Source organism: Myripristis murdjan, chromosome 20, assembly GCF_902150065.1.
Source record: "Myripristis murdjan chromosome 20, fMyrMur1.1, whole genome shotgun sequence".
Classification (NCBI taxonomy): domain Eukaryota; kingdom Metazoa; phylum Chordata; class Actinopteri; order Holocentriformes; family Holocentridae; genus Myripristis; species Myripristis murdjan.
The window spans coordinates 8,981,638-9,008,921 of NC_043999.1; the positions used below are offsets into that span (position 1 = coordinate 8,981,638).

Sequence of the window (27,284 nt, forward strand, 5' to 3'; positions counted from 1 at the left end):
TCATTTTATATTCAACTCTGTGCTTGTTTTTGTATTTTTTCCCCTTGAGTCCTTTCTTTTGTTGTTGCAACAACTGGATTTCCCCACAAAGATCAATAAAATTTCATCTAACCTTAACAAAGTCATTGAACAGTGACATAACTGCCTTATTTAAATAAACAACTAAAAACTCTTAGTTCAGTTGAATTTTTGAGTACAGTGCTGTGTTACATGTGGCTTGTAAATGTACAGCATATCTGTACATTGTTGATAAAACCTATTATTCTCATAATATTAGAGTGCTATGGCGGTATTCTGTGTGTTGAAGTATTGACTAGTAGTGGTAAGTAGACTTTAAGTCTTAGGAACTAAAATGCAGAAAGGCTCATTAAATCACTGAATGACATAATCACAGTCTCAATAGCCAAGGCATTATTTTTAATTCTGACCCTCCTGATACACGTGATGCAAAGCAAATACTGAAACAGCCATTATCACCTCAGACCCTGAGGGCTCCATCTTAATCATCACCACTTTTCCCATTACTTTGTATATACTGCTGCAGTTTTAATTTGAGTAAATTGTTGCCTTTGTTGCCACAAATAAAACACTGCATATCTTTTTCTCTGCAGTTTGGTTTCTTTAAAAAGATCAAAAGTTTTGATGTCTGTTCAAAAATTCACCTTGTACCCCCCCCAACAATGAGTTAAAGGCTTTGCATTTTGAAGCCTCAACTTCAGCCAAGCACAAAATCCCTCTGGCAAGTATGCAAAATATTCACAATAAGCTGCCCAGTGTCAGAAAATATATCCAAATTGTTCTGAGTTTTAAGAGTTAATAATAGATGAAATACTCCATAATATACATGGATTGCTTAGTTACGCTGGATCAAGGAAACTAATCAATACAGCAAAAATGCCAAGAAATATTAAGATGACAATCAAAAAAAGGGGACTTTAAGATCACATGCTTCTGGTTAGGTATGTTGCCACAGTGCCACCTTGTGGCAGATCCAATGTGATAATAATCCTGTCAGCATTATAAATACAGTATTCATGATATCATCAAACTCAGAAGTGAAAATAACCACTACTTGCATTTCATTAGTTTGAATAATGTTGAAATATTGCCTGTAGCATGTCTTGACTGTTGAATGAACACAGTGCTGTCAATTATCATCAACCAAAAGTAGCTTGTTGCCTTTAATTAAACTTGGGCCATCAAATGGAATATTCTGTGCATTATGAGCACTCAAATGATTCAATACTGAGAAAACAATTAATTTTATAATTAAAGGATAATTTCAGAATGACACAGATGATTCAATTGTATATATATTACAAATTCTAAACCATCAGTAAAGCTTTGATTTTCTTTTTAAATAAAATTTTTTAACCCTAAATACATGTGAAATATATCAAAAACAAAATAATGAAAACTAGCTAAATAATGTGTCAGATGAAATATTTAATTTTAAGTGCTCATAAAATAGCTTTTAAATGGTTAATTTCCTGAAACACCGTGACATGTAATTGTTTTAATAATTTACATTTGTGTAATCTCACATACACACAACAACATGTAGAATACATCACATTATTGCTTTTTTTCTCAGACCTGCAAAATTTGAGCAGTTCATGGCTGGGATATTATTCTCATTGGGGAGTGGTTGGCTATTGCCCATCACATGATTCTGATCACTTGAATCCAGACTTTGATTGGTGATGTCTGTTAACTGGGCGTTGACTCTGGGAGTGTACATCTGTACTTCATAGGTTTGACCATCAACCCGGAACATAGGAATAGTGCTCGCCATGCAAATCTGTCCACTTTGGGTGTGATTGCTGTTGCCGGTGATCGTCCAAACTGATGTGCAAGTCTCAGATGGGCAGATCTGAAAGGTATCTGGCAGAAACGTGTGATTATCATAGATCTGCTTCTCCTGGTCATCAATCCTGATATTAGCCTGGTATTTGCTGACAGTTTGATCTTCGGGCTTCCTTTTCTCGTCCTCGCTAAGCTTGCTTGAGCCCCAAGTGGAAGTGTCAAAGAAGGTCAGAAAGACAGGGATGAAGGTTATACCGTGGATCAGCCCAAACAGGATGACCAGGAACATGATCTTGAAAAAGGTCCTGAAGATGTAGTTTTTGGAGGCAGACAGCACCACCACCCCGAGTATAGTTGACACCGCTCCTTGAACTATAGGATAGCCCAAATGGAAGAGAGCTTCCACAGCCTTTTCGTTTGCACTCGGCCTCTGGTTGGAAACGAAGGCATAGGAAATGTGCGCTGAGAAATCCACGGAGAATCCGATACAAACCACTAGGATGATCATGGATATGGTGTCGAGATTGACATCCCAGAGCGCCATGAACCCAGTGACACCCACTATGACTGAGGCTATGGAGAAAGTCACCCACAGTGAGCAGAGGGGGTTGGGAATCAGGAGAAGAGAGATGAACAACATAACAGCCGTGGTGACTGAGATGTTCTGGATGGTGTTACTCACTATCACAGCATACTGATCGTGGTAAATGAACGCAGGATGATAAACCATCAGGGGTACAGGACATCTTTTCGCAGTATCTCGTAGTTTGTTCAACATATTCATCTCATCGATAGCCGTGGAGATGTTGACGGTCTGGATGAAGAATCGGGACGCGTGGATTGAGTTATTGGTGAAATTCACGTCTTGCTTGAAGTCAGAGTAGAATCTCAGGAACGTGTCTAGATTTGTCTTGAAAACATTTTCAACACTCAGGTTGAGGTTGGTGTGGTATCCATAGTATTTGTACGACTTCAGCCAGGATGTAAATATATCCTTCTCGATAAAGGACAGATTTTTGAAGTCCTCAACACAGGATTCAAGATCAGACACGTGCTTCTCATCCCAGTATGAAAATTCACCTCTTATGACAACCATAATATTTGGGCCATATTCAGAGAAATAAGCTTTTTCATCGTCATAATACCTCACCACATATGAATCGTCTGCTGCCAGATTACGGAGGTCTATCCCCTCCTTGATTTGGAAGCATCCATAAATACTAATGATCAGATAGACCGCATACAATATGATGACACACACTTTAGTCCAGGGCTTAGTAAGGGCGGGGCCATAATACTTCTTAAAAAAGTGATTCATGGGCTGCACTTCCTCGGTTCCTGAGTGGCGGTCATAAGTCCCGCCCACACAGCACAGGTCGTACCATTTGGAGCGACCAACGGGACAATCGTGGGGAACCTCCTTGCAGGTCAGCCAGTGCTTGTTGGAGTTTTCCCTCATCCCGTTCAGGACCAGGAAGGCCCCAAAGAAGGTTATGCTGTAGAAGTAACAGAACAGGATGGCGGTGCTGGAGTAGAGGCAGAAGGACTGCACTGAGCGGAACGGCGTCATCAGCCCGATGTAGAAAGCCAACACGTCCGTCAGAGTTGTGATGGTGATGGAGATGGCTGCCTCTTTGTAGGTGTCTGCCAAGCGGTCCTCCACCCTGTCATGGACGTTGGTCTGCTGCCAGCATGATATCAGTATGAACATGTCATCAACACCAATACCTGAGAAGAGACAATGACCCCAGTAAACCACGAGAAAGGTGCACTGCAAATTTTCAAGTATTATTAGGTGGCATTTTATTTTGTTTGTTCACTCATGCAGCTAATATGGGTCTTGGATGGCTGTTCAAAACAATCGAAAGTGTTAAATTACCTCTGGTGGGTGTGGACATTCTCAGATTTTAACACTGACAATTTTGCTGTGTGCTGCTATAATAGTTTAGGCAGTTAAAGTAAATGTTTCTGCATAGAGTGACACCAAATTATTGTGCAATACTGGTGAAAAGGAATAATTTAAAACACAAAAAAGGTGTCTTACCCATGATCAAGAATGGCGAGTTCGCTACTGTCATGACAAAAGGCACTCCGATGTAGAGCATCATCCCAAAGGACGACAACACAGCCAGGCCAGCAGAAAGCACACCAAAGGTAGCCACCCACACTTTATTCCTCACACAATCAAACCTGAAAATTAACAAAAATTAATGTGGCAAAAAAGGCTGAAGGATGCTTCTCCTCTGAGGCCCTTTATTTAAATTAAAAATGCCATAGCCAGATAAAAAGGAGCTTTTAAATACTTTCATAGACAAGAGATTTATGGGATTGGTTTTGACACAGAATTCCCCCATTTCTCAGCGAGGAAACACCTCTCAGTTCTCCTCTGAATAATTCAATCTGCCATCTTAAACCTTTCTTGGCCATCACACTAAAGATAGATTGTGTTTGTGAATTCAAAGTTAAAATCAGTTTAACAAAATCCCGTGTCAACACCGAAAGAGCCAAGTGTTCTCGAAATATACATACCTTAAGCATGACAGAATGGAGAATCCAATGGCAATAACATATGTGATGGAAAACAAGGGGATGACATCCTTTGTGTTGGCCTCAAACTCCACCTGCCTGGACAGCGATGTGGAGTGGGTTACCTGTGAGAGGAAGCATGCGAAATCAGAGCATTGTCTATACAGTGTGCATTTACACTTACTGCACAACATACTAGGGCCATCTTACTCTTACTGAGATGTTACTCTTTAGTATCACCTCTTCCGTTGTGCAGATTTAAGGAAGGAAATCAGTATGAAATAAAACATGTTCAGGTGTTGTACTTCAAACAGAATGGCTATAAACTCGTAAAAACTGCAGAAAAATAATAGATGCACTGCTAGATTGCACATTCTGCTGTCATAGCTGATTCGATATCAGTCATCGGCAGCGGCAGGCAGCCAGGAGCCCCATCCTAACTGAACCATGGACAATGGCTCTTGACTTATGTAAGAGCTGGCTCCTCTGAATGGGGCCTGCTGAGGGACTGGAGACCCCGTAGTTGTATTAGGCACAGCAGCAGCTAGAGCCTTTTATTTTAGAGATTAGACATGCTTCATGGCCCAAGGATTTCTGTCATCACTTTAGTCAGTCACAGTATCTCTCTCTCTCTCTCTCTCTCTCTCTCTCTCTCTCTCTCTCCCTTTCATCATCATCCTCATCAGGTGATCAGGCATGGTGGAATATTTGTAACCCAGGACATTTTCTAGCAACATTATCCACTCAGAAGTTACAGCCACCACCAACAAAAAAATAATAATAATAATAAAAAATCTAAGCCATTTACGATCAAAACATTTAGGCTTTCAGAGATGTTTAATTTGATTACCAAGCAGAGAAATAAACAAGTACAACAAAACTTTTCAGCTTAAAATTTTAATTACACAGGGAAGGCTTAGAGGTTAGGCCTGTTTTGTCAAGACTGCAGATTGTAAATGCATTTTTATACCTTTTGTGCAATGATGTCAATGATTGTGTCTTACCTGTATAGATTTGAGGGAAATATTAGCCGGGAAAACTCTGAGGAATTCTTGAAGCCATAAGTCTGTAATGGAGCGGTTACCTTCCTTTAGAAAATAAAACAGTCTTATTGCTTTGGCACTTTTGATGACCGTCGAGCTCACATTAACTCCACCGACAGAGTATCCGAGAAAAACATGGGAAAACCCAAAACGGAAAAATGGAAACGTGAGTTCAGTCTGTTCGATCTTGCTGCCGTAATGATTCACAATATCTATAATCTTATTTGGGATGCATTTGTTATACTTCCTGGCGCAGAGTCCTTCAAAAGTAAGCCGCTCATGGCCTGCAGTAATGTTGATCTGCCGGACCTTCTTGTCCAAACTCAGTATCTCCTGCAGAGCTGCGTCGGTGAAGATGTTGGGGGATCTGGAGACAGCGATGAAGGATGCGTACACACCATCAGTGTAAAGCCTCTGGTTGGAGAAAACTGAATTATTCAGTGGGAAGTTTTCCTGCACAAACTTCCTCTCCAGTTTGGCTGGTCCGTTTGTTGGTGTAAATTGTTCCTCAATGTCATTGGATTCTCGCTCCTCTAGGAAATAAAATCCGGATCCAAGCACTGTCGAGAGGAAAAGAGGCGCAATAAAAAAACACCAGGGATGCTTTCCCACGAAGCGGCCGAACTTCTGATACCCAATGGAGAACGGCTTCTCAACGCAGTCTGTGCGGCAGCGGCACCCAGCCATATTCACCGGCATTTTGGAGAGGAAAAAAAAAACAGAGGCTTTTCAGTTGGTTACCTTGTTTCACATAAAGGCCAATGATTCCTTCCACCTGTGACAGCTTGAGATGTCACTGATAGATATTGGGCCCAATCAAAAGATGGTTTTCCGATGAAATTTTCATTTTTGGCAGAGGCTTGGGCACAAACTGCATGCGGGTATTAACATTTTCTGACGCACTTACTTGCCTTTCAAGTCGTCAAACCAGCCTAGAGCGACCACTCTTGGGAACTATAAAAAGTGGACTTGTAATGGAAATGAGCCTCATGATGATGTCACCATTACAACTATAGGCCTGCTTATTATATAGGCTATGATAAATATCCACATACCATCACCCCTTAGAGAAAAAAAATCTAGAGTTTTCCTATAATATATTTTCTCCATATTTCTATAACACTCACTAGTAAATTAATGATCTTACTTTGTAGTAGCCTATCTATTTCACAAAAATTATAATGCTTACTAACATCAAGGGCTGATATTTTGGCAAACTGGTGTCATTTTATATGATTTTTTTTTCTCTTGGAGCATCACTATAATATTCTTAATATTTAGTATCCCTCTAAATTTAACAACGCAACATAGTATTGTTACTTTCTTATAAATAATCCCTTTTCCTTCATCTCCAGCATTTACACTTTGATTGGCGTGGCGTAATATAGCAGCACTTTATTTGAAATCAGAGGTTGGTGGTACTCACGGTTTGAGCGCATCTTCAAGGTTTGTGCTGTCTCCGGCTGGACACCAGTTGTATGAAGATACAGGACAGCATCATCAGCGGGGCCAGTCATCAGAAAGACGCCGCATTCATGTCAACAAAGCATGCCATGCAGTTATGACAGTAAACCGGAGCTGAAGGACTAATTATGCTCTTCATGCAACGTGACTTGGCATTTGGCAGTGTATTCATTCCACTTGGTGCCTGTGCACAAAGCCAATGGAGGCAGCACGGAAAAATATTCTGGAATAAATAATGTACACAGGGGCCTTTCACTGTGTTTCTACAAGCCCACCTCACAGACAAAAAGCCTTTCACCAATGCTGAAAAGGCTTAAACACTAATTGCTTTGATGAAATAAAATAAAAGTACACTCGAGGAAAGGCACAGCTTCATTTCTAAACAATAAGCAGCAGTAGCAGTAGCCTAGTACTAATAGACGTAGTAGTAATAGTAGTAGTAGTGGTGGTAGACTAATAATTCAACCGTTACTACCACTTCTCATAAGACTAGAATTATAAAGGCTATGAAACGAATTTCAATTTGGTCTTATTATTGCTAATGTTGTTTATAGACATAAATATGTAATTTCTGTCATATTCTGTATGTTGCTTGTTTTCTATAATCCTTTACAATTTTCGCCTCAAATAAGCCCACTGGGTTTTTTTTTTGCCTCTCCCTGCACTGTATATCACTTATTATCTTTGTCATTGTTTATATGCATGTTTTTTTTTTTTTTTTTTTTTTACCTGTGCAAAAAAATAAACCTAAACCTAAATCTAGTTCTTGTTAGGTAGAGTGCACAGTGCTTACGCCTGTGTTGTGTAAGGTCTTAGTGTTGTGACTCTCATTGCACTTCAGTGTATACTGTAATAGGCCTGTGCTCATACTAATAACACAACATGTTTGTTTGTTGTTCATCATAGTTCAGTGATTCTGACACTTTGTCTACATTGGTAACATGCAATTCAGAAGTAATGAGCCTTTTACTTAGAAGTTGTTGCAGTCTGAAAATTACTTTTTTTTTTTTTTTTTTTTTTTTTGTATTGGCACTATTTGTGTGGCCAGCTAACTAAGTGACTGGCACACCCAAAAATCCACTACCAGTGGATCATTATGTAGGTGATATTACAGCGCACAGTGATTATTTGTCCTTTGGCACTTGATAGGACAGTGCAGTGACACTACAGCCCTTAGCACTGTAGCTGTTCTTACACAAACCACAAATGTATTTATTTATTTTGTGAGCAACTTGTAAGTAGTGTGGACATTTGTTTCCATGTATAATGTTTCTCAAAATTGAAAAAGTGAAGACTTCTGCAGATCGGAATCTTCTAAACATTATATATTAGGCTTTGTGTACAAATAAACAAAAACACATTCAGGATACCAGGAAATATTCAGTTCCTTTGGAGCCAAGTGCCAGTCCTGGCACCCTTGCCATCGTGATAGACCAGTGTAATCTGCACTGATTAAATGAGAATGTGTGTAAATAAACCTGCCTTATCACCTCAACATGGACAGAGAAATGGTCTTATAGAGAAACTGTCTTATAGTGGATCAAAAGTAAATAACACACAAGAGGCATGTTGCTTACAGGATCACTTCTTAATTCCTTAAACTCAAACTACATGACAGCCATTTACACTGTTATGGTTGTCATGGAGATTTAATGTGTTTTTGTTGGTTACAACAGTTATAATTGCTATTATATTCAAATAATTGCTGAGAGTATTTGAACTAATTTCATTATGAATGTCTGTCTTGGTGGTGCCAGTGTCTTCTGGGAGAACAATTATACAACATGGTGTTATTACAAGTGATTTAAACAACAGCATACGGATGTTAGCCATTATGCCAAGGACTTTAATAGTGCATGACCCCAGTTGAATAATTATAGGAGATGCTGTAATAATGTTTTAGAGGTTTTCCATCACCATCATAAAGTTTATGATCAGATGGAATCAATAATGATAAGAACTGACCCTGACCAAAGAAATTGATGGATGGTAGACAACACAGACAGCCCACCAACTTAAATTAAAAGAGTGTTTAAGATGGAGTTTCTATTGTCCTATAACTGTGCTCTGTGATACACTCAAAAAATGACATATCCTGTAGGACCAAGATTAAAATTTATTATTTTTTAGTAATAAAAACATGAGTTATTGTCCATTGTAAAAATCATTTACCATCAGATTGATTATTAAACAGGTTAATAAACAGAATGAGTCATATTCTAGTGCAAAACATCCATTGAAAACTGGTTGCATGATAATAGGCAAGGTGACATGCTTTATGGTTAAAACACTGTAAAATGCTTGTTTAAAAAAGTTCAATATCAAAAACAGAGAGAAACAATAACCATATAAAACACTTCTATGAACACAATATGAACACAGGCTTCTGAAAAATACAGAGTGCTGCTTCACTGTAACAGCCTCTTCAAGCCTGTTATTGAACTCACTTGAAAAAAAAAATCGCAATTAGTCCAGAGCTGGAATATTATGGTGGTTAAACTGGCAATTAAATATGTGTAACTGTGTTTAACAGTTTTACAATCTTGTTGAAACAGCAATCCTCCTTTCAATTAGAGGGGACTCCCTGGACATTTCACCTGTAGCTTCCTCACTTAGCATTGCTACCAGTGTTGATAGCGTGGCATTGGGATCCAACAATTTCACCAAAGGCACATTCACACCTTTCTCTTGAAAGATGAGATTCTGCAGAGTCATGGCCTGCATTGAGTCAATGCCTATAGATGAAAGAGGCAATTCGTCATGAAGCTCACTCTTGTCAGTACCAATGGTCTCGCTGAGTAGAGATTTGACATAGTCTTTTGGCGAGACTGACTCTGTTTCTTTGCTTTGTGAACTCATCTCATTTGATTTTTGGAAAAACTCCTCTACTAATGCGGACAGGCGCATGGTCAAGGCAGCATTTTGAGAGAGGATGTTGTACCTGATGTTTTTGAAATGAAACCTGCACACAGCCTGTTGCGGTCTGTTGATCAAAAGGCACTGTTCCAAACTTTTATGAATTTCGGCCACATTCAACACCATCATCCCTTTTGCCTCCAGAAACCTTTGGAAATGTTCCTTGTTCAAGAGGAGGCCGAGATTCAGAGCTCCCCAATTGATAGACTGTCCAGGGAGCCCAAGTTTGCGTCGATACTGACAGAATGTGTCAAGGAATGTGTTGGCCGCTGCATAGTTTGTCTGTGATGCATTTCCCAGAAAAGCAGAGATGGAGGAGTAGCACACAAAGTAGTCTAAGTGACAGTGCTGTGTTGAATGATGCAGATTCAGAGCACCGTTCACCTTAGGTTTGAGAACTTTCTCATAGAGAGATTTGTCAAGGGTCTCAATCATCCCGTCATTCAAGACGACTGCACTGTGGAACACTCCTCTGATTGGACAACCAGGGAATTTCTGGCCAATGGCACTGATAGTCTTGTGCACATGCTCAGACACAGAGACATCACACTCCATGCTAGTGATGCATGTCCCACACTGTTTAACCACATCGTCTATCTTTTGTTGCACATCTGGTGTAGGTCTGCTTCTGGACAGTATGACAACGTACCCCCCTCCTCTTTGAGAAATGAACTTTACTGTTTCAAAGCCCAGTCCAGAAAGACCACCTGTCACAATGTACACAGCTCTCTTTCGGAAAAGCTGTTTTTTTCTTGGCATCAGTGGAATGTCAGATAATTTGCCGTCAGCATCTTTTTCCAGCACCACAACTGGCAGTTTCTTTGAGCTGAAGTATGAATCTGATCTGCTTAAAGCAACAGTGTTGTTGTTTTCAGATTCCACATTCTGAAAGGTAAAACTCTCAAGAGCAAATTTCCTGCTCAAGTTCAAAGACTTGAGCCAATGATAAATGTAGGGCCTCTGCGCAATCAGGGATCCCTTTTGCAAAACAGTTGTCATGTTTATGGTCTGTATGTGAACACTTTCCTTCACATTTTGGAAAAAATCCTGAGCATGCAAACACTGAGACTGAGATTCGCAGATGATGACAGCATTTCTGACACCAGGAAAGCTGCAAATTTTAGAAATTTGAGATTCATCAAATGGTGGCAAGAGGATGAATGCATCCATTTGATTAACACCCACAAAAGATCCATTGCACTGTGTACCAACAATGACATTCCACCCTGATTTGCTACATGTGAGGGCCAGGACTTTGAGCAAAGTTGTATTAGGAAGAGAGGATATGATTCCAAGTTGTTGTTTGGCTTTGGGCAAGGCTTTATGCAGAATCTCCCATGCCAACACAAAGTATGAAACACAGGGTGTTTTTTGAAGGAATGGGAGACGCTTTGTACTGTAGCACACATCCTGTGGAACACTGACCTTGTTGGTTGCCAAAACAGGGTAACATGAAGCAACATGGTCACCAACTTTCACTTTTCTAACATCCCTTCCGACTGCTGTAACAGTGCCACTGAAATCAAGAGCAAGTAGCTTGTGTTTCTGAGATGAGTATTTGTTCCAGTAGAGTGTTTGGCCAAATTTCAAATGTGAAGCACTGACAGGGAAATAATCAGATGAATGAACACATATCTTACTGAGCTTAATTTCAACTGATGTGTTGCTGACTGGCTGGTCTTCCTCATAAGAATGAGTGGCTAACAGCTTAGTCACAGAGTGTGCATGAGGTGTCTGGAGGATGTAGGGCTCAGACAATGTTGAGCTGAGACTGCCTTCTGAACTGTCAGTGATTTGAACCGGGGTACGGGTGATGGAGGGTTTCAAAATTATCCCGTCTTTCACCACCAATTCTGGGTACTTCTGGCAAGGATATGATTTTAAGACCTGAGACAGAGCTGCAATGTCCTTAGCAGAGACTGAACTCATGTCAATCAGCTGGAATGAGAGATCTGGTATCTCTGCAGCAAATGATCTTGTCATGCCTAAGAGAGCAAAACCTGGACTTATATGCTCTACTGTAATTTCAGAGGAGCAGTGGGTTATTGCTCTGATGGAGTTTGGAAAACCAATTATCTTCAGTTCAAGGACTATTTGGCGGAAAATCTCACAGTAGTTCACCAAATTTTGCAACACAGTATCAGCTGCTAGTAAAGTGAGGTCTTCTTTACCCCACATAAACAAGACCTCCTCAAAGTTTTTCTCAATATCTTTGATATTGAGATTTGTCAAGAGACTTGGGAATCCATGGCTCAGGATATCTTTTGCATGTGTTATAGGAATGTATCTTGATCCTGAGTCCAGGTATTGTTGCATGGCTTTTGATATCCCCAACTGGTCAGAGAAGACCAATGCCTTAGGAGGAGGAGTGGGTGTGATTGTTTCAGAGACAACATTGTAGTCATTATGGTAGAAGTATTCCTCAACTACATGAAAACCACTACCAAGGTACTTGATTAGCACGTTCTTAAGCTCAACCAACACTCTGCCTTGTTTATCCGAAAAGCAGGCACATACCTCAAACTGATCAACATCCACATCAGTTGCTCTCAGATAAACAATCATCTCATCTTGCAAGGGCTCAAAAACTGTCAAGCTTCCTATTACGGCAGGAAACCCTGGTCGACCAGCAAATGTATGGGTCACTGTAGCTGGAAGAAGCTGCATCAGGAAATCAAGTACAACAGGGTGGATGCAGTAGTCATGCAATTCAGCCTGTAATTCTTCTGGAACACTGACAACTGAAAAAGCCTCCATTAGTTCTTCCCCATAGTGTACATCCCCCTTATTTTTGAAAACATCCCCATACTGAAAGCCACCTTGAGACAGATATCCATAGAACTCCTCAGAGCTCACTACAGATTGGCATCTTTTGTAGATGGAGGTTAACGAAATACTTTGTTCCTCTATTAGTCTCTCCCTCTTGGAAACGACTGTGCCTGATGCATAGACTGCTGATAGGGAAAACACTTTGAAAGTAGTCTCATTCCCTGCTTGCTCTAGTTTTACTTTCATTTCAGGGGCGTTCTGGGTCAAAACAAATGGACTCTGAAAATTGACACTGAGCTGAAGCGAACTGAGAGGGACCTTTGGTTTGGCACTAGCCATGAATGCAGCTAAACCCAACTCAGCATAGAAGGCTCCGGGGATGATCGGTATACCATTGTGTTTATGCTGTGTAAGATACGATGAAGAATCAGACAACAAATCACAGCTGAAAACACTGGTTTCACTGTCAGTCTGACAGAGCACAGGATGATTACCTGCTGTGCTTTTCTGTGCTGCCCCAATGATAACATCTCTCTCAGAGCAATCAAACTGGTATCTTGGGACGGGCAAGGATATTGTCTCAAATCCTTGGTAGAAGCAGTTCCAATCCACCTGAACCCCTAGCTCAAACAGCTTAGACACAACGGCCAATGCTGTTTCGTGATCTTTCTCTGGGAGCACTGAGGCAAGAACAGGTGTGTCATTTCCCAGAGTTTCCATTATGTTCCTTTGGAGGGCCCTTCTTGGTCCTATCTCCACAAAAACAACATTTTTCTTCCCTTTAGCTGCTGACCTCACTGCCTGCTCAAAAGATACTGGTTCACGAATGTTTCTGGCCCAGTAGTCTCCTGTGCAAAAATCAGGCTGTTCTACCTCCTTGCCTGTCACTGTAGAAAACAACTCAGCCTCAAGGACATTCCTCTGCAAGAAGCCAATATTCTCCCGTATTTCAGACATAATTGGGTCCATCATGTGGCTGTGGTAAGCAGCAGGGACATCCAATATGCGAAGGAACAGATTCTGTCCCTTGGTTGAAGTGCTGAGCTTTTCATGCAGACTTTTTATTGCATCAACATCTCCTGAGAGGGTGCAGGACTGGGGGCTGTTGAAAGCAGCAATACAAACCCTATCAGAGTAACGAGGGAGAAGATCAACAACCTCTGACACAGCCATGTTGCTGATCACAAGCATCTTCCCTCCTGTGACCTTGCTCTGAAGAGTACTGCGGTTGTAGATTACTTTTACTGCATCCTCAAGAGACAAAAGACCAGAGCAATGGGCGGCTGCAACCTCTCCAACAGAGTGCCCAAGTATCGCACCTGGCTTGACGCCCCAGTGCTTGAGGAGCGTGGCAATACCAACCTGAATGGCAAAGAGGAGGGGCTGGACAACATCTGGTTTTGTAAAGTCACTACTTTCAGTCTCACTCTCCAGTGTGTCCAAGATGTTCAGTTTGCTCAACCTTTGGAAAAGTTGTCCAATCTCTTTGATCTTATCTCTGAATACAGCCTCGTGTTTTAATAGCTGTTTACACATACCATGGTACGTGACACCATTCCCACAGAAGATAAACACTAATCTTGGGTCTGAGTGGGAGGGGACAAGTTTCTTACTCAGGGCAGATTTCAACTGTTCTTTAAGATCAATTGCAGATGAAATCATGATGGCCTTTCTGTATTTGTGTTTTAGATGACTCCTCCTGCAAGCTGATGTGTACACCAGAGCATCTACATCAACTTTGCTGTTTACGTCTAGCTGTTTAATGGTATCTTCCATCATCAAAGTGAGAGATTTTGGTGAATTTGCAGACAAGACAAAACACTTCCTATCTTTCCTTTTACTCTTTTGCAGAAGGTAAGGCTGTTTGTGCTGTTTGACAATGGCATGTGCATTTGTTCCCCCAAAGCCAAAGTTGTTCACTCCAGCTATTCTGTCAGTAGAGGCTTGCCACTTCTCTGGTTTGGTCGGGACTTTTATATTTAGGGTTTTGGCATCTACACTGGCGCTGTCATCAGAATAGAAAACAGAGGGGACAATGGTTTCGTGCTTCATCATTAAGAGTACCTTAATGAGCCCTGCCACTCCAGCTGCAGATTCTGTGTGTCCAATGTTGCTTTTCACAGACCCAATGCGAAGCGTCTCTGAACCTGGAGGCCTGGCTTTAGCAATGACGTTGGAGATGCTTGCTGCCTCTGTTGGGTCTCCAATTGGGGTTCCAGTCCCATGCGCCTCTATGTACTGGACATTTGAAAGATCAGACTTCGAGTAGATGCTGCGCAGGAGCTCCTCTTGTTGAACCATGGAGGGCTTGGTGATTGGAGAGACTGTGTGACCATCTTGGTTGACTGCAGTTTTGCTGACAATTCCCCATACATGGTCACGGTCGTGTATAGCCTGTTTGGCAGATAAAGAGATGTAGTAATTAATCTGGTATGATGGTATACTCATGAACACATAGTCAAAATTATGCATTATTATATGATTTTAACAGTTATAACGGGTACATAATTTAGTGCCACTAATTACATATCAGATAACTGGGGTAACCTCTGGGTTGTACAGTACTACTGTAAAAAACAGATTTTGGCTAACCATGAGAAATTAATGGGATACACTAAGCTGTGCTCAAACAACTTGAGTCCAGCTGCAACATTTAGTGAGGAGCGACATTTGCTCTGTACAAAAAGACACTCTAATCATGATATCATGATCTAAAAAATAGTTTATTGTGAATATTAGTGAATACTGCACCTCACTCTTCTTCCTTGAGTAAGTGTTTCTTTGTGTTTGTATGAATCTTGGTATCAGTGACATGAATTTGGGTCCAATATCTGATTCTATGTTATGTTATATAAAAACAAACAAACAAAAAAAAAACAAACAAAAAAAAAAAACACTTGTGGTCTTTCTTTCTGACAAATAATTATGGATCTCAAGAAAAAATAATGTTGATATGAAAAATCCCATTATGCAATTACTGTTTTGTTCTTTCATTCTGACCTTTTTCAGTGGTTTCAGCAGAACTACCCCGCAGCCCTCTCCTCTGCCATAGCCGTCTGCTCTGCTGGAGAAAGGCTTGCTGGTTCCTTCAGGTGAGATCATCTTCGCCTTGCTGAGAGCAACAAACACTCTTGGCTCTATGATACAGCTGACACCTCCACAGAGCGCCATCTCACAGTCTCCTGATAAGATAAAGCATAGATTTTCAGAACCTTAAAACCTCCACAGGTATAGGTTTCCATCAGCATTGCCCTGTATGTTGCTGCTTTTAGTCAGACGTACTGCACATACAGACCCTGTTTAATGGCTTGGCAAGCAAGATGAAGAGCCACAAGTGATGATGAGCAGGCACAGTCTATAGTCATTGAGGGACCAGTGAAGTTGAAGATGTAGGAGACTCGGTTTGCTGCTATACTCATGGCTAGTCCTGTGCCAGTCCAGTGGTTGATAACATTTGGGTGCACATGTGCAGCAGATTGCTCATAATCTCTGTTCATCAGGCCTGTAACAATAACCATGCACAAAATACACACCATTTAGTACTTGCTGCACATACTGAAATTGGAAGATTTTACATCAGAGAAAATACTCAAAAACAATGCAAAGTTGCATTTTGAGTCAGCGCAGAAGCAGCATTGTTAATATCACACCAAATTTCCCCACCATGGGACTAATAAAGGAATATCTTATCTTATCTTATCTTAAATGAAGGATATGCAATAATTCATAACTCGTTTTTATGGTCTTACCAAAAAACACTCCTGTCCTCGTCCCACTGGCCTTCTCCATAGGGATTCCAGCATTCTCTAAAGCCCGGTACACACACTGAAGAAGTTGCTTTTGTTGAGGGTCCATTTGTTCCACTTCACTGTCACTGATGCCAAAGAACTTGTGGTCGAATTCATTGAATCTGGGGGGGAAAAAAATCAGAAACTAAGGTGACATTATTGTCATTTTGACTGACACTGTAGATCACTGTCAAGCTGTTTTGGGTTTTTTAGTTTTGCTTTCAACTTTTCTCATTTTCATTGTCTCCCTCATTACACTCATCAGCATTACTCACAGTTATTAATTCATCCTGTGTTTACATATTAACACAAATATTTATGATAGTCATTAGTGAAACATAGGTCACAGGAAATATTTGCCATTATTTTTTCTTTAAAAATAGATGTGGACTTCATGACTGTACCCTTCAATGACAGCAGCCTTGGCTGTGCGGGATTTACCCGCTTTATTGTCATCGGGATCATACCAGCTGGCCAGGTCAAACCTTTCCTTGGGAATTGGCACAGAACAGTTCCTCCCATTCACCAGAACATCCCAAAAATTATCAAGACCTTCTCCTGTTAGAAAAGATACACAATTCAACAGATCCATTATGATATTGCAAATATAATTATTGTTTTGATCAGTGAAGTACATAGCACTGGTGGAAAAAGGCCCACCCCTTGTTTAAGCACTTTTTTTGCTCAAGAATTGAATTGAAAATTAAATGACATGATGTATTTTTATAATCGCTGTGCACAAAGACCTGAAAATGAAAGAGGTAGCAAGTCTCAGTAAGCGCAAGTAAAGAACACATGTTTAACAAAAAACGATTTTCAAAATTTAACTGAAAGTGATGAAATCCAAGGTGCACACTGTGTAGTCTCAGAATGCTTTATTTTGCCTGTTTGTATACCTTTGTATGAAGGTACATCTTTTGTGCGTTGTATCTGGTATTGTGGATATAGGCGTATGACAGAGAGATCTGTAAATTCTTCTTAATCTCAAAAATGCAGAGAAAGAGAAAAAAAAAAAAGTCAGATTTCAAAATGCTTACCCCCTGGAAAATTGCATCCTATCCCCACAACAGCGATGCCATCCTCAGCGTCCTCCATACTGATTTCACATTACTAAAAGCAGCTGGAAAGAGAAATTAAAAATATTTGTACCATCAAGTCAGCATCACTTTTCTTTGAAGACAATATTACATCAAGCTAAAATGAATTTGGCTGAGATTCTGTCAATCTTCAAGGCACTGCACAAGTGGTGTCATGCACACGTCCGTCCTTCACCATACCATTTGCTCATATGCCTGGTAATGGCATCACTGCGTGTCTTACACTTGATTCTTATAGTAGAGTTACTTTTCTTTATTAAACATTAATGACTGGCTGTAAACGTGACCATGGAGATGAAGGACTTCAATGCACACCTTTATGGTACCCTGCAAATGATTAGACTAAGTTTAATGAGTAAATAAATATGTTATCAGACAGCTGGGGGAGTTTAGGTGTGGTTCTATTGAGGCTTATCACTATACTAATGTACTGTGAGTAACAAACAACCAAACAAGCCAGAAAATCAAGTTGAAATTATTAGGTTCATAAATCTAAAAATAATCACATGAAAATGTCACCTTAAACACTCAGTAGCATCAATTAATAACTCATAACTGAGTGAAAAGTGTTAGATGATGGTTGTTAAGCAAGCATACTGTATATTAGTAAAAATGTTGTAGTGTGTATTTCATCAAAGTAGGTCAAAGCATATTGACCGGGCCAAGACCTCAGAGCTGCTTCCTGCTTCAGAGCAGGAAGAAATGCACTGATATATTTTCTAACAAATGTTATCTGAAAAACCTTGAGTGGAGGCTCATGAGTGCTGATACGTAGCCGAGTCCATTAAAACTGTCTAACAGAGGCTGTGGTGCATTTCATACGCATTGAAAAAATTGTCTGTACATGCCAGCTTAACAAAATATAAGCTTTGGGAATACATTATGAAAGTAGAAAAGATCCAAAGATCATGTGAATAAATGCTTAAAATGTTATAAGGATCAAATTTCTCCATAGCACTCCTCAGTTTATTAAATAATTATTAAATGCACCCCAAGTATTGCTCTCAGTTTAACTTATGTCCTGAATAAATCTCATCTTTACAAACTCCTCAGCACTTCTATCCTGTTATGAGCCCATTACCAGCACCCCTCCCTTTATCATTTAACAATTAACACCTCATTTGATGGTTGGTTGAATTTTCTGTATCCATGTATCAAGTTAAAATACATATGCACACATAAACGAGGACGGAAACAAAGGGATGGGTTGCAGAACAGAGTTTAATATCTGAAAATACAGAGACGGCATCCAAACAACATTTTGTCTCGCCATGGAACAAATAAGGTACACTGACCTGTTTGAAATGGTTCTCTTTCTCCAAAGTTAAACATCAACATATCAGGTTATTCCAGATATTAATAATGACAGTAACAATAAAATGCACAAAACATTTTTCAAGTTGTATACGCATTCTAAGTAGCCTGTAAAAAACACTGCGTATGAAATATATATTAGTGTGCCACATCATGCATCACACTGTAACATACTGGTTGTGTAAATGAAAAAAAGAAAGAGTACTTTATTTCAGTTAGTGAAGAAGCACTTGTGTTTGGCCATCATGAGATGTGAGAGGAATGATTATATTTTTTATTCTGAGGTATTCAGTCCCATGATATCGACAGCATCTGGCAGCTTAGCTCCCAAAGCTTTTGTGCCATGTTGTCGTCTGAAGCAGCCGCTGAGCAGGAGGCGGGCGCACAGTCGCTGTAGGAAGAGAAATACATCAACATGTTTTACTGAATAACATACAACTCTGGAAATTTGGATGCATCATCTCTTTGTATAGTAATGTCTTCCTATATAGTTCAGTGGGTATAACATGTCAATAACTATGCCAGGGCGAGGGGTTCAATTTAAGAGGATTCAGGGATTTTAAGTTTTGTGGTACTGTCACTTTTCAAGAGACTTTAAACTTTTACTGCGCTACATTTCAGAGGGAAATACTGTACTTTTTACTGCACTTTGTTTATCTGATGGTTGTAGTTACTTTGCAGGCTAAGCTTTTACATAAAAAAAATAACAAATATGATTGGAAACTATAGCCAACCGTATATGGAGCAGTTATAACATTAAATAATCCCTACAAGTTAATGCATCAATAATTTATCAGCCTGAAAGGAACCATTCTTCACAATGACTTTTCATAGGTATGTTAAACTGGTAATACTTGTATATTTTTACTTAAGTAACATTTTGAATGCATGACATTTACTTTTAATGAAGTATTTTTCCATTACAGTATTGCTATTTTTACTTAAGTAAAGACTGTGAGAAGTTTGTCCACCACTGCCAATTAATCATACACTAACATTACAAGGATACAAGGAAGTTTATTAGTCATTATACAACAGGTTGGATAATGAAATTAAAATGTGGTTCTCTCTTGATTGATTAAAATTGATTAACACTGGTTGCTTTGCTAAATTAGCCTCTTGTCTCGTTACCTAGCTGACAAAAAACAGAAAATAAAATTTCCTCAGACTACCTGCTTTACATACAGCATCACTAAAATGACCAAAATCCACATCACAAAAATCTTTTACAAAAAAAATCTCTTTGTTCTTTCTAGCTGTTCTGTATTTGACTATTATTTGTGCACACACTGTTGTCCCGAGGACTGTCGTGATAGCGCCAGACGTGGTTGGTAGGAAATTCATGACATAAACAGAGAGGCTCTATCTGTTACGTTACATGTATGAACACAGCAGTACCTGTAGTATCCGCCGCTCTCTGTCTCCAGAGTCGGCTCCACGGCGCAGTAGATGGTGGTCTGGGCTCCCTGGATGGAGCTCTTGGTGAAGGGGCTGACGATCTTCATGACAAACTGCTCGGGGCCGCTCAGGTGACGCCACAGGTCCGTCTGGACAACACCGGGGTGCAGGGAGTACACTGTCACACCTGTACCTGAAACACAAGGGAATAAATACCGAGTTGACACACAGTGACGAGTGGCATTGTACAGCACCACGAATGAATGTGCTGTATTTGAGGCATGTGGGGCCGTAGCTGGGAACAAATCCTTCACCTTCAGTGTTGGCTGCACAAGTTTTACTATTGCACAGGTCTATGGAAGTCTATGGAAACAAAGTACAGCCGACCTCAATTTCATGAATTATAATCCGCACTGAAATCACCAGGTGGGGCTGTGATATGATCACTGGTGGGGCATCTTCCCTTCTCACAGGAAAACACAAACCGTATCTTGCAAATGAGTCACTGGATGTTTGGCTTGCCTTGATCCTCTGGTTGTCTCTGGTATGAGCAATGGCATGAGAGTGCTATGTACAGTTTACTGACATCAATTTCAACTATTTTTAAACCGCTACCGTAGCTGACACTCAGATGCGTACCGTGCAAAGAGCTCTTTGAAACCCACCTCGAGCGGTTTCATGATTTGAGTAAAAAAAAAACTCTTGCTCAAACAGTTCAGTGTTGTGTGATTATCTGCACCGATGACAGTCTCGGTCAAAATGAGTCTCAGCTGTGAAACACATGTAACTGCACCTGTTCCAGCGATTTCAAACAGTGTAAAATGGGTATAGACACCTGACTGGGGGGATAATCAGACACTACTTTCTGAGATGAACCTTTTCAGGGAAGACTTTAGAAAATGGTTGATGTGGACTTGGGCTGAGGGATAATACACACCTTCCAGTCTCTTGGCCAGCGAGCGAGTGAAGAGAACGTTGGCGAGCTTGCTCTGTCCGTAGGCCGCCCTCTTGTCGTACCTCTTCTCGCTGTTGATGTCTTCGAGGTTGATGGATCCCCAGGCGTGAGCCATGGAGGACACGTTTATAATCCTGGCTGGCGTTGATCTTTTGATCAGGTCAATCAACAGGTACGTCAATAGGAAATGACCTAGACAACAAGGTATGAGGTCAGGTTTTATGCAGAGTATTAAAAGAGGTGAAAGAGCAGGTTCTTTCTTGGAGGTATTTTGTCATTCCAAATGTGGAGGTTTTTGGGTGGTCATGGGTCAGTGCAACATATTTTCAGATATATGCAGTTATAAATCTGCACAAAAGAGATAATGAATATCAAGAAGATGGTAAAGGCCTCTTCTAGCTGTGTCATCGAGTTCAAGTGGCAAACATCTGACAAAAAAAAAAAAAAAGAGGTGCTTTACTTGATGTTTCACGAGTTTGCCACAGAGTAACTCCTTGATATTTCATATTTCAAAATGTTCACAAGAAGTGAAAGCACTTTTTGATAACACAGGAATTCACAGCGCCCTACAGAAACAGCTGTAATAGCTCAGCATGTGATATTCACCTGGAACAATACATACTACGAAGAATGGACAAGGGTGACAAGGAAGGATTGTTCAGACGATGATGGGTTACGCAGCAGTCTTCTAAAATTGTAGCCAATAAACCTGAGCGGGAAGAAACTGTACTGAACAATGTACTGAACAACTGATAAAGTGTTATTGTTTCAATTTTACAGATAAACTACTTGTCTTATCAGGCACCAGTTCAGCAAAAAGCCACAACACCAATAAATATTTAACAGCAAAATAATATTACTAGTAATAAAGCAATAAAGGGCAAGATTTATTTATTTAAGTCCAGTTCCCTATAATATGAGATCGATACCAAAGAGAGATGCTATCTCTATTTACCTTGATCCTTACTGTAAATGTTTTCTACCACTATACGGGCAAGTCATGGCCTTAAAAGTGTTATTATTTTCGAGGTAAACAAGTTAAACAGCTATTGCATGAAGAGGTAATTCAGCATAAAAACATGTTTTGCACTGGGAAAAAAACAAATCACGTCCTTAAAGGAATTACAAAGTATTTTTTAGGGTCAGTTCCGCTATCTCCCGCTCATGGTCATGAACTGCAGATCTTTCACATGATCGTGACAGTGGATCTGATTTTGGCAGACGAGGAAACAGATAAGCCAAAATACTAGTAAATGTGTGCCGCAGTTCATTTGCAGTTGACTGTCAAGTAGGTTGTCAAGGTTAACAACTGATTTTATAATTATCATCTTGGATAGGAGGCCCTCCGGTGAATTATACACGCCCAGGTGAGATCGACAAGATAGTCTGTTATGATGCGATGAGACATGGAATCAAACTTCTACAGAATAATTTTGGTGGCCGACTGGCAGAAAATTTGGCAAAACAGCTCATCAGGTAAATCAAAATGGTAAATGACTTACAGATGATGAGGATGTAACGATTCATTCATTGCACCGACACGTGAATGATAAATTTTGATAAGTAAACTGCATCGATCTGCCAAAAGAAATAACTGCAAATAATAAATGGCACTGACTTTGTGCTGAATGAATTAAAATGCTTTGAATCAAATCATTTGATTCTTTACAAAAAAACAAGCTAAAGTTGTGTGTGTGTGTGTGTTTTTTTTTTTTTTTTTTTTTAAATAAATCGAACTAAAAAAAACTTATCTATTGTAGGGTAATTTATTTTTTTACATTTCAGAAGAAAAAGAACAGTTTTACATTGTTGCACATCTACTTCATGGACATAACATTTTGGCTGAATGTGCTGAATTAAAGCAGCTGACCATGGTTTTATAAGCTTGAACCAAATTAATTGTTCCAGATTTTTTTTTTTTAAAAAAAGAAGAAAATAACAATTAAATTAAATTGCCAACTATTGACCTGTGAATCAAACTGAATCTCTGTCAAGCCAGAGATTCATATTCCTACTATGATGAACTTCCTGCCTGCTTCACACAGGACAGAAACAACATGGCGTCACTCATCCATGTGATTGACACCGATCTGCATTTCAAAGCCGTCTGCTGTTTTCCCATAGGGGCAGACCATCACTCCAGCATTGTTGATGAGGATGTTGAGTTTGGCTTCGTCTGCAGAGAAGAATAATTCAGAAGTCAGTCGATATGAACTAATCCTGCTTACGGTTTGCTGCAGTCTGAGGCAGATCACCACACCATGCCCTCCTGCTGCGTACCTCTGTTGACGGCTTCAGCAAATTCTCTGATTGACTTGCTGTCTGACAAGTCAAGCTCCATGCAAATGACATTTTCGTTTCCGGAGCCTTTGATGATTTCCTTCATCGCCACCTGTGCTTTCTCCATATCCCTGCATGCCATGATGACCCGCGCCCCCAAACGCAAATCACAGAGACACAAAACATCACAAACAGTGCATGCACACCAGGGTTGATGCAGGTTTAATCAAACTAAATTTAAGATTTCTTGAGGATCTGTGGGAACCATACACATGCACACAGACATATACATACAATATACACTCCTGATCAAAACCTTAAGACCAGTTGAGAAATTGCAAGAATTTACATTTTGCACTGTTGGATCTTAAGAAGGTTCTAAGTAGAGCTTCAAAATGCAAAAAGAAGAAATGGGAGTGAGACAAAAAAAAAATTGAGTAAGCAATTTATTGCAAACAACCATTAAACTGAAATAGGCTGTTCATCAGCTGATCAAAAGTTTAAGACCACTGCCTTTAAAAGCCCAAATCTTGGCAAAAATGTGGATTCAGTGTCATGTTCTGTCAGGTATCCACACTGTAATGACCTCCTGATGGCAAAGGCAAAAAAGCTTTCTCTCTTTGAACGCGGTCGGATTGCTGAGCTGCATAAGCAAGGCCCAACAACAAGGCCTCTCGCAGCGTGCCATTGCTGCTGAGGTTGGACGCAGTAAGTCATTTTTAACTTCCTAAAAGATCCTGAGGGTTATGGAACAAAAAAGTCAAGTGGTAGACCCAAAAAAATTTCACTGGCCCTGAGCCGGAGGATCCAATTGGCTGTCCGTCAAGACACGGGACGATCCTCGGCCCAAATTAAGCTTGTCACTGGTGCCAACTGCAGTCCCATAACCATCAGACGGCATCTGCGAGAGAAGGGTTTTAAGAACAAAAAACGTCTTCAAACAGCACAAAATTGCCCGTTTATAGTTTGCATGAGAGCACCAAACATGGGACATTGAAAAGTGGAAGAAAGTTGTATTCTCTGATGAGAATTTTTTTTTACCTTGACAGTCCTGATGGCTTCCAACGTTACTGGCATGACAAGGGGATCCCACCTGAGATGTTTTCGACACGGCACAGTGGAGGGGGCGCCATCATGATCTGGGGGGCTTTTTCCTTCAATGGAACAATGGAGCTTCAGGTTGTGCAGAGGCGTCAAACGGCAGCTGGCTATGTGGAGATGTTGCAGGGGGCATCCCTCATGACTGAAGGCCATCGTCTCTGTGGTAATGACTGGATTTTTCAACAGGACAACGCTGCAGTTCACAATGCCCGCCTGACAAAGGATTTCCTCCAGAGAAATAACATCACTCTTTTGAACCATCCTGCATGTTCCCCTGATCTAAATCCAATTGAGAACATTTGGGATTGGATAGCAAGGGAAGTTTACAGAATGGCACGCTGCGAGAGGCCTTGTTGTTGGGCCTTGCTTATGCAGCTCAGCAATCCGACCGCGTTCAAAGAGAGAAAGCTTTTTTGCCTTTGCCATCAGGAGGTCATGACAGTGGATACGTGACAGAAAATGACACTGAATCCACATTTTTGCCAAGATTTGGGCTTTTAAAGGCAGTGGTCTTAAACTTTTGATCAGCTGATGAACAGCCTATTTCAGTTTAATGGTTGTTTGCAATAAATTGCTTACTCAATTTTTTTTTGTCTCACTCCCATTTCTTCTTTTTGCATTTTGAAGCTCTACTTAGAACCTTCTTAAGATCCAACAGTGCAAAATGTAAATTCTTGCAATTTCTCAACTGGTCTTAAGATTTTGATCAGGAGTGTATATATGAGTAAAGAGCGCCCCCTAATGACAAAAAGGCCACAGTGTGTGCACAGCATTTCATTTAATGGGAACTCGAACAAAAAACATTGAACCTTGACAATGAGAAGTGGGAATTGTGTTTATTAAAGGAATGTTTGACCCAAATACTATAGATTTATTGTCAGGTTCACAAAAGGCATGTTTTGTACTTGTTTGGTGTGGATTTTGGATTTGGATTTCAATAAAGGCAATTCTGGGTGAGCGAATGACACAAAATCTGCCGTTTTCGGCTTAATTCTTCCTTTAAACATCTTAGAAAATGTGTGCTGATTACAAGACAGCCTGGATAGCGCATTGGCTTTGGTCTTGTTAGGAACAAACCCCCCAATTTAAAAAACTCCAACCACTGAGGTGAGCATGGACTGTGAGTCGTTTGCTTGTGCTTCCACACGCAAAAAAAAACTCTGCGATATGTAACACTTGTGAAACAAATTTCTGTCCTGAATGGGACGTTTGCTGAGGAGGCATGTGGTTACAAAGTGGTTACTAACCCACCTGCAAAATCTTCATGTTTGCCTTGTCGGGGGAAGTTAAAGACAAACTCTTTTGCAACTTGAGGCGCAAGCTTATTCAAATCGCAGGTGAAAAATGGAATTTGACTGTTCATGTTCAGGAAAAAAAATGCATTCCTCCTGTAAGTGCCAGCTATTGTTGTTGTGGTATTTTGTATTGAATTTCTTTGCATGCCATATTTGGTCACTTACAAGGTGAGTCACGTGGTGTTGGTGGTACGTCAGCAGTGGTGGTAGTAAAATCAGCTGTTCTTGACCGGGCATTTCTTTATGAATGAACTGAGAGGGTGAGGGGGGAGGTCTCACTTTTGCTGACCGCTTTTGGACGCCTTTTGAATGCTTTGAACGTTCTTTTTCGATCGCTCACCAATATTGAATGAATTGTGTTTTTTAAACTTTGGAAGGTTGTTTCAATGTGTGTTTTATCGGCAATAAATAATTAAAACGCAACGTCTTTGGAGCGAAGATTTATTGGCAAGCCAGCACGTCCGGCAGGTAAAGTCTTCTCCCCTGCTTAGCCTCTTGGCGACTATATTTTGCTTTTCGGATAGTCGCCTCTACACCTCCTCTCTGGTAGGTTTTACATCAACGTCACCTCACTTTTCCCCCAGCATCCACACACACACATGACAGTGACAGAGAGAAACTCAGTGCTGGGAGGTTCACATGACATAATGGGATCACCATGTTGGTATGGGGCTATAGGTGACTGTTAAAAAACACAGTGCAGCATGTGGCTGCTTTAAATGCCCCAGTGTGTGGACGTGCGCACCTCTCTTGGCCAGGTCCAGCGCTGTCTCCTTGCCGATGCCCGTGTTGGCACCGGTGATGACCACGATTTGTCGTCCAGCCTCGCATCGGAGGACCAAGCACTCCGGAAGAAACTCCTAACAAATTGAGAAACAGAAATCAGAGACAGGGTGTGATGGAGCCGCGGGTGGAAAAAACAAAACAAAACAAAACAAAACAAAACACAGCTTCTAATGGATTGCATTGCTTTGTTCAATAATGATAAATGAGAATTTGAGCTCATTCTAATTCAACAACCTGTTGATATTTATTAGTTTGAATCAAGTAAAACGCTTAAGTTAAAAGGAACAGGAGGCTATTTCTCAACCTGCTAGACTCGCTGCCTGGCTTAAAAAAAAAAAAAAAAAAAAAAAAAGTTCTGTTGTTGTCATTCATGTGTAGGGATTTCTTACCTTAACGTCTCCATCTTCACTTGGTACAGCACAGGGCGGGTGTCTGCTGACGCTAAAAGTCTCCAGAAGCCTCAGAGACTTCTTCTTCTTTTTTGGGTTTTTATTGGAGGATTGCAATCTTACCTTGAAGGTGCATACCGCCACCTACTGAACCGGAGTATGTAGAATGTATGCTAATTTATATTACTTCATGTCTATTAAAAAAAAAGAAAAAAAGAAAAACAAAGAAAAACAAAGAAAAACAAAACACTATATTCTACAAAATAAACCTGTGTTATATAAATAAGCTATTACCTCTCTTTGTACCTCCCACACCTTATCTCCCTGTGTTCCCAATATCCCTAACATAGTCCATTC

The 27,284-nt window shown here is 40.3% G+C and overlaps 3 protein-coding genes across 5 annotated transcripts; all 3 read right to left on the reverse strand.

The window, feature by feature from the left end:
* Window positions 1-396: 396 nt before the first annotated feature.
* Window positions 397-6,868, reverse strand: ptchd3a (patched domain containing 3a). Of its 2 annotated transcripts, XM_030079996.1 has the most exons (5): window positions 6,802-6,868; window positions 5,337-6,037; window positions 4,336-4,457; window positions 3,851-3,996; window positions 397-3,534 (listed from the first exon to the last, which is right to left on the reverse strand). In XM_030079996.1, exons 1-5 carry the CDS (start codon window positions 6,812-6,814, stop codon window positions 1,571-1,573), a joined length of 2,946 nt encoding a protein of 981 aa, XP_029935856.1. In that variant the 5' UTR covers window positions 6,815-6,868; the 3' UTR covers window positions 397-1,570. The 2 variants fall into 2 exon arrangements, with proteins under 2 accessions (XP_029935856.1, XP_029935855.1); XM_030079995.1 differs by lacking the exon at window positions 6,802-6,868 and having other exon boundaries at window positions 5,337-6,259.
* Window positions 6,869-9,374: 2,506 nt separating this feature from the next.
* LOC115379216 (phthioceranic/hydroxyphthioceranic acid synthase-like) lies at window positions 9,375-17,407 on the reverse strand. Its single transcript, XM_030079937.1, has 6 exons — window positions 17,350-17,407; window positions 16,717-16,870; window positions 16,274-16,434; window positions 15,820-16,026; window positions 15,525-15,706; window positions 9,375-14,918 (listed from the first exon to the last, which is right to left on the reverse strand). The coding sequence occupies exons 1-6, from the start codon at window positions 17,405-17,407 to the stop codon at window positions 9,375-9,377; spliced, it is 6,306 nt and encodes a 2,101-aa protein (XP_029935797.1).
* Window positions 17,408-18,838: 1,431 nt separating this feature from the next.
* Window positions 18,839-27,006, reverse strand: LOC115378797 (retinol dehydrogenase 12-like). 2 transcript variants are annotated; one of them, XM_030079307.1, is made up of 7 exons: window positions 26,928-27,006; window positions 26,498-26,612; window positions 23,357-23,487; window positions 23,148-23,252; window positions 21,059-21,268; window positions 20,122-20,314; window positions 18,839-19,114 (listed from the first exon to the last, which is right to left on the reverse strand). In XM_030079307.1, exons 2-7 carry the CDS (start codon window positions 26,581-26,583, stop codon window positions 19,012-19,014), a joined length of 828 nt encoding a protein of 275 aa, XP_029935167.1. In that variant the 5' UTR covers window positions 26,584-26,612; window positions 26,928-27,006; the 3' UTR covers window positions 18,839-19,011. The 2 variants fall into 2 exon arrangements, with proteins under 2 accessions (XP_029935167.1, XP_029935168.1); XM_030079308.1 differs by lacking the exon at window positions 26,928-27,006 and having other exon boundaries at window positions 23,357-23,512.
* Between the last annotated feature and the right edge of the window lie 278 nt (window positions 27,007-27,284).

Coding starts and splice junctions, on each gene's coding strand:
- ptchd3a (XM_030079995.1), bottom strand. CDS start 6,074: ATGCCGGTGAATATGGCTGGGTGCCGCTGCCGCACAGACTGCGTTGAG. Junction 3,997..4,335: donor TCCATTCTGTCATGCTTAAG/GTATGTATATTT, acceptor GTTAATTTTCAG/GTTTGATTGTGTGAGGAATA. Junction 3,535..3,850: donor CTCGCCATTCTTGATCATGG/GTAAGACACCTT, acceptor GTCTCTTCTCAG/GTATTGGTGTTGATGACATG.
- LOC115379216 (XM_030079937.1), bottom strand. CDS start 17,407: ATGGAGGACGCTGAGGATGGCATCGCTGTTGTGGGGATAGGATGCAAT. Junction 16,871..17,349: donor AGGATGCAATTTTCCAGGGG/GTAAGCATTTTG, acceptor CTTTTCTAACAG/GAGAAGGTCTTGATAATTTT. Junction 14,919..15,524: donor TGCTGAAACCACTGAAAAAG/GTCAGAATGAAA, acceptor TCTGCCAAACAG/GCTATACACGACCGTGACCA.
- LOC115378797 (XM_030079307.1), bottom strand. CDS start 26,583: ATGCGAGGCTGGACGACAAATCGTGGTCATCACCGGTGCCAACACGGG. Junction 20,315..21,058: donor GCTGGCCAAGAGACTGGAAG/GTGTGTATTATC, acceptor CTTGTGTTTCAG/GTACAGGTGTGACAGTGTAC. Junction 19,115..20,121: donor GAGAGCGGCGGATACTACAG/GTACTGCTGTGT, acceptor CTCTTCCTACAG/CGACTGTGCGCCCGCCTCCT.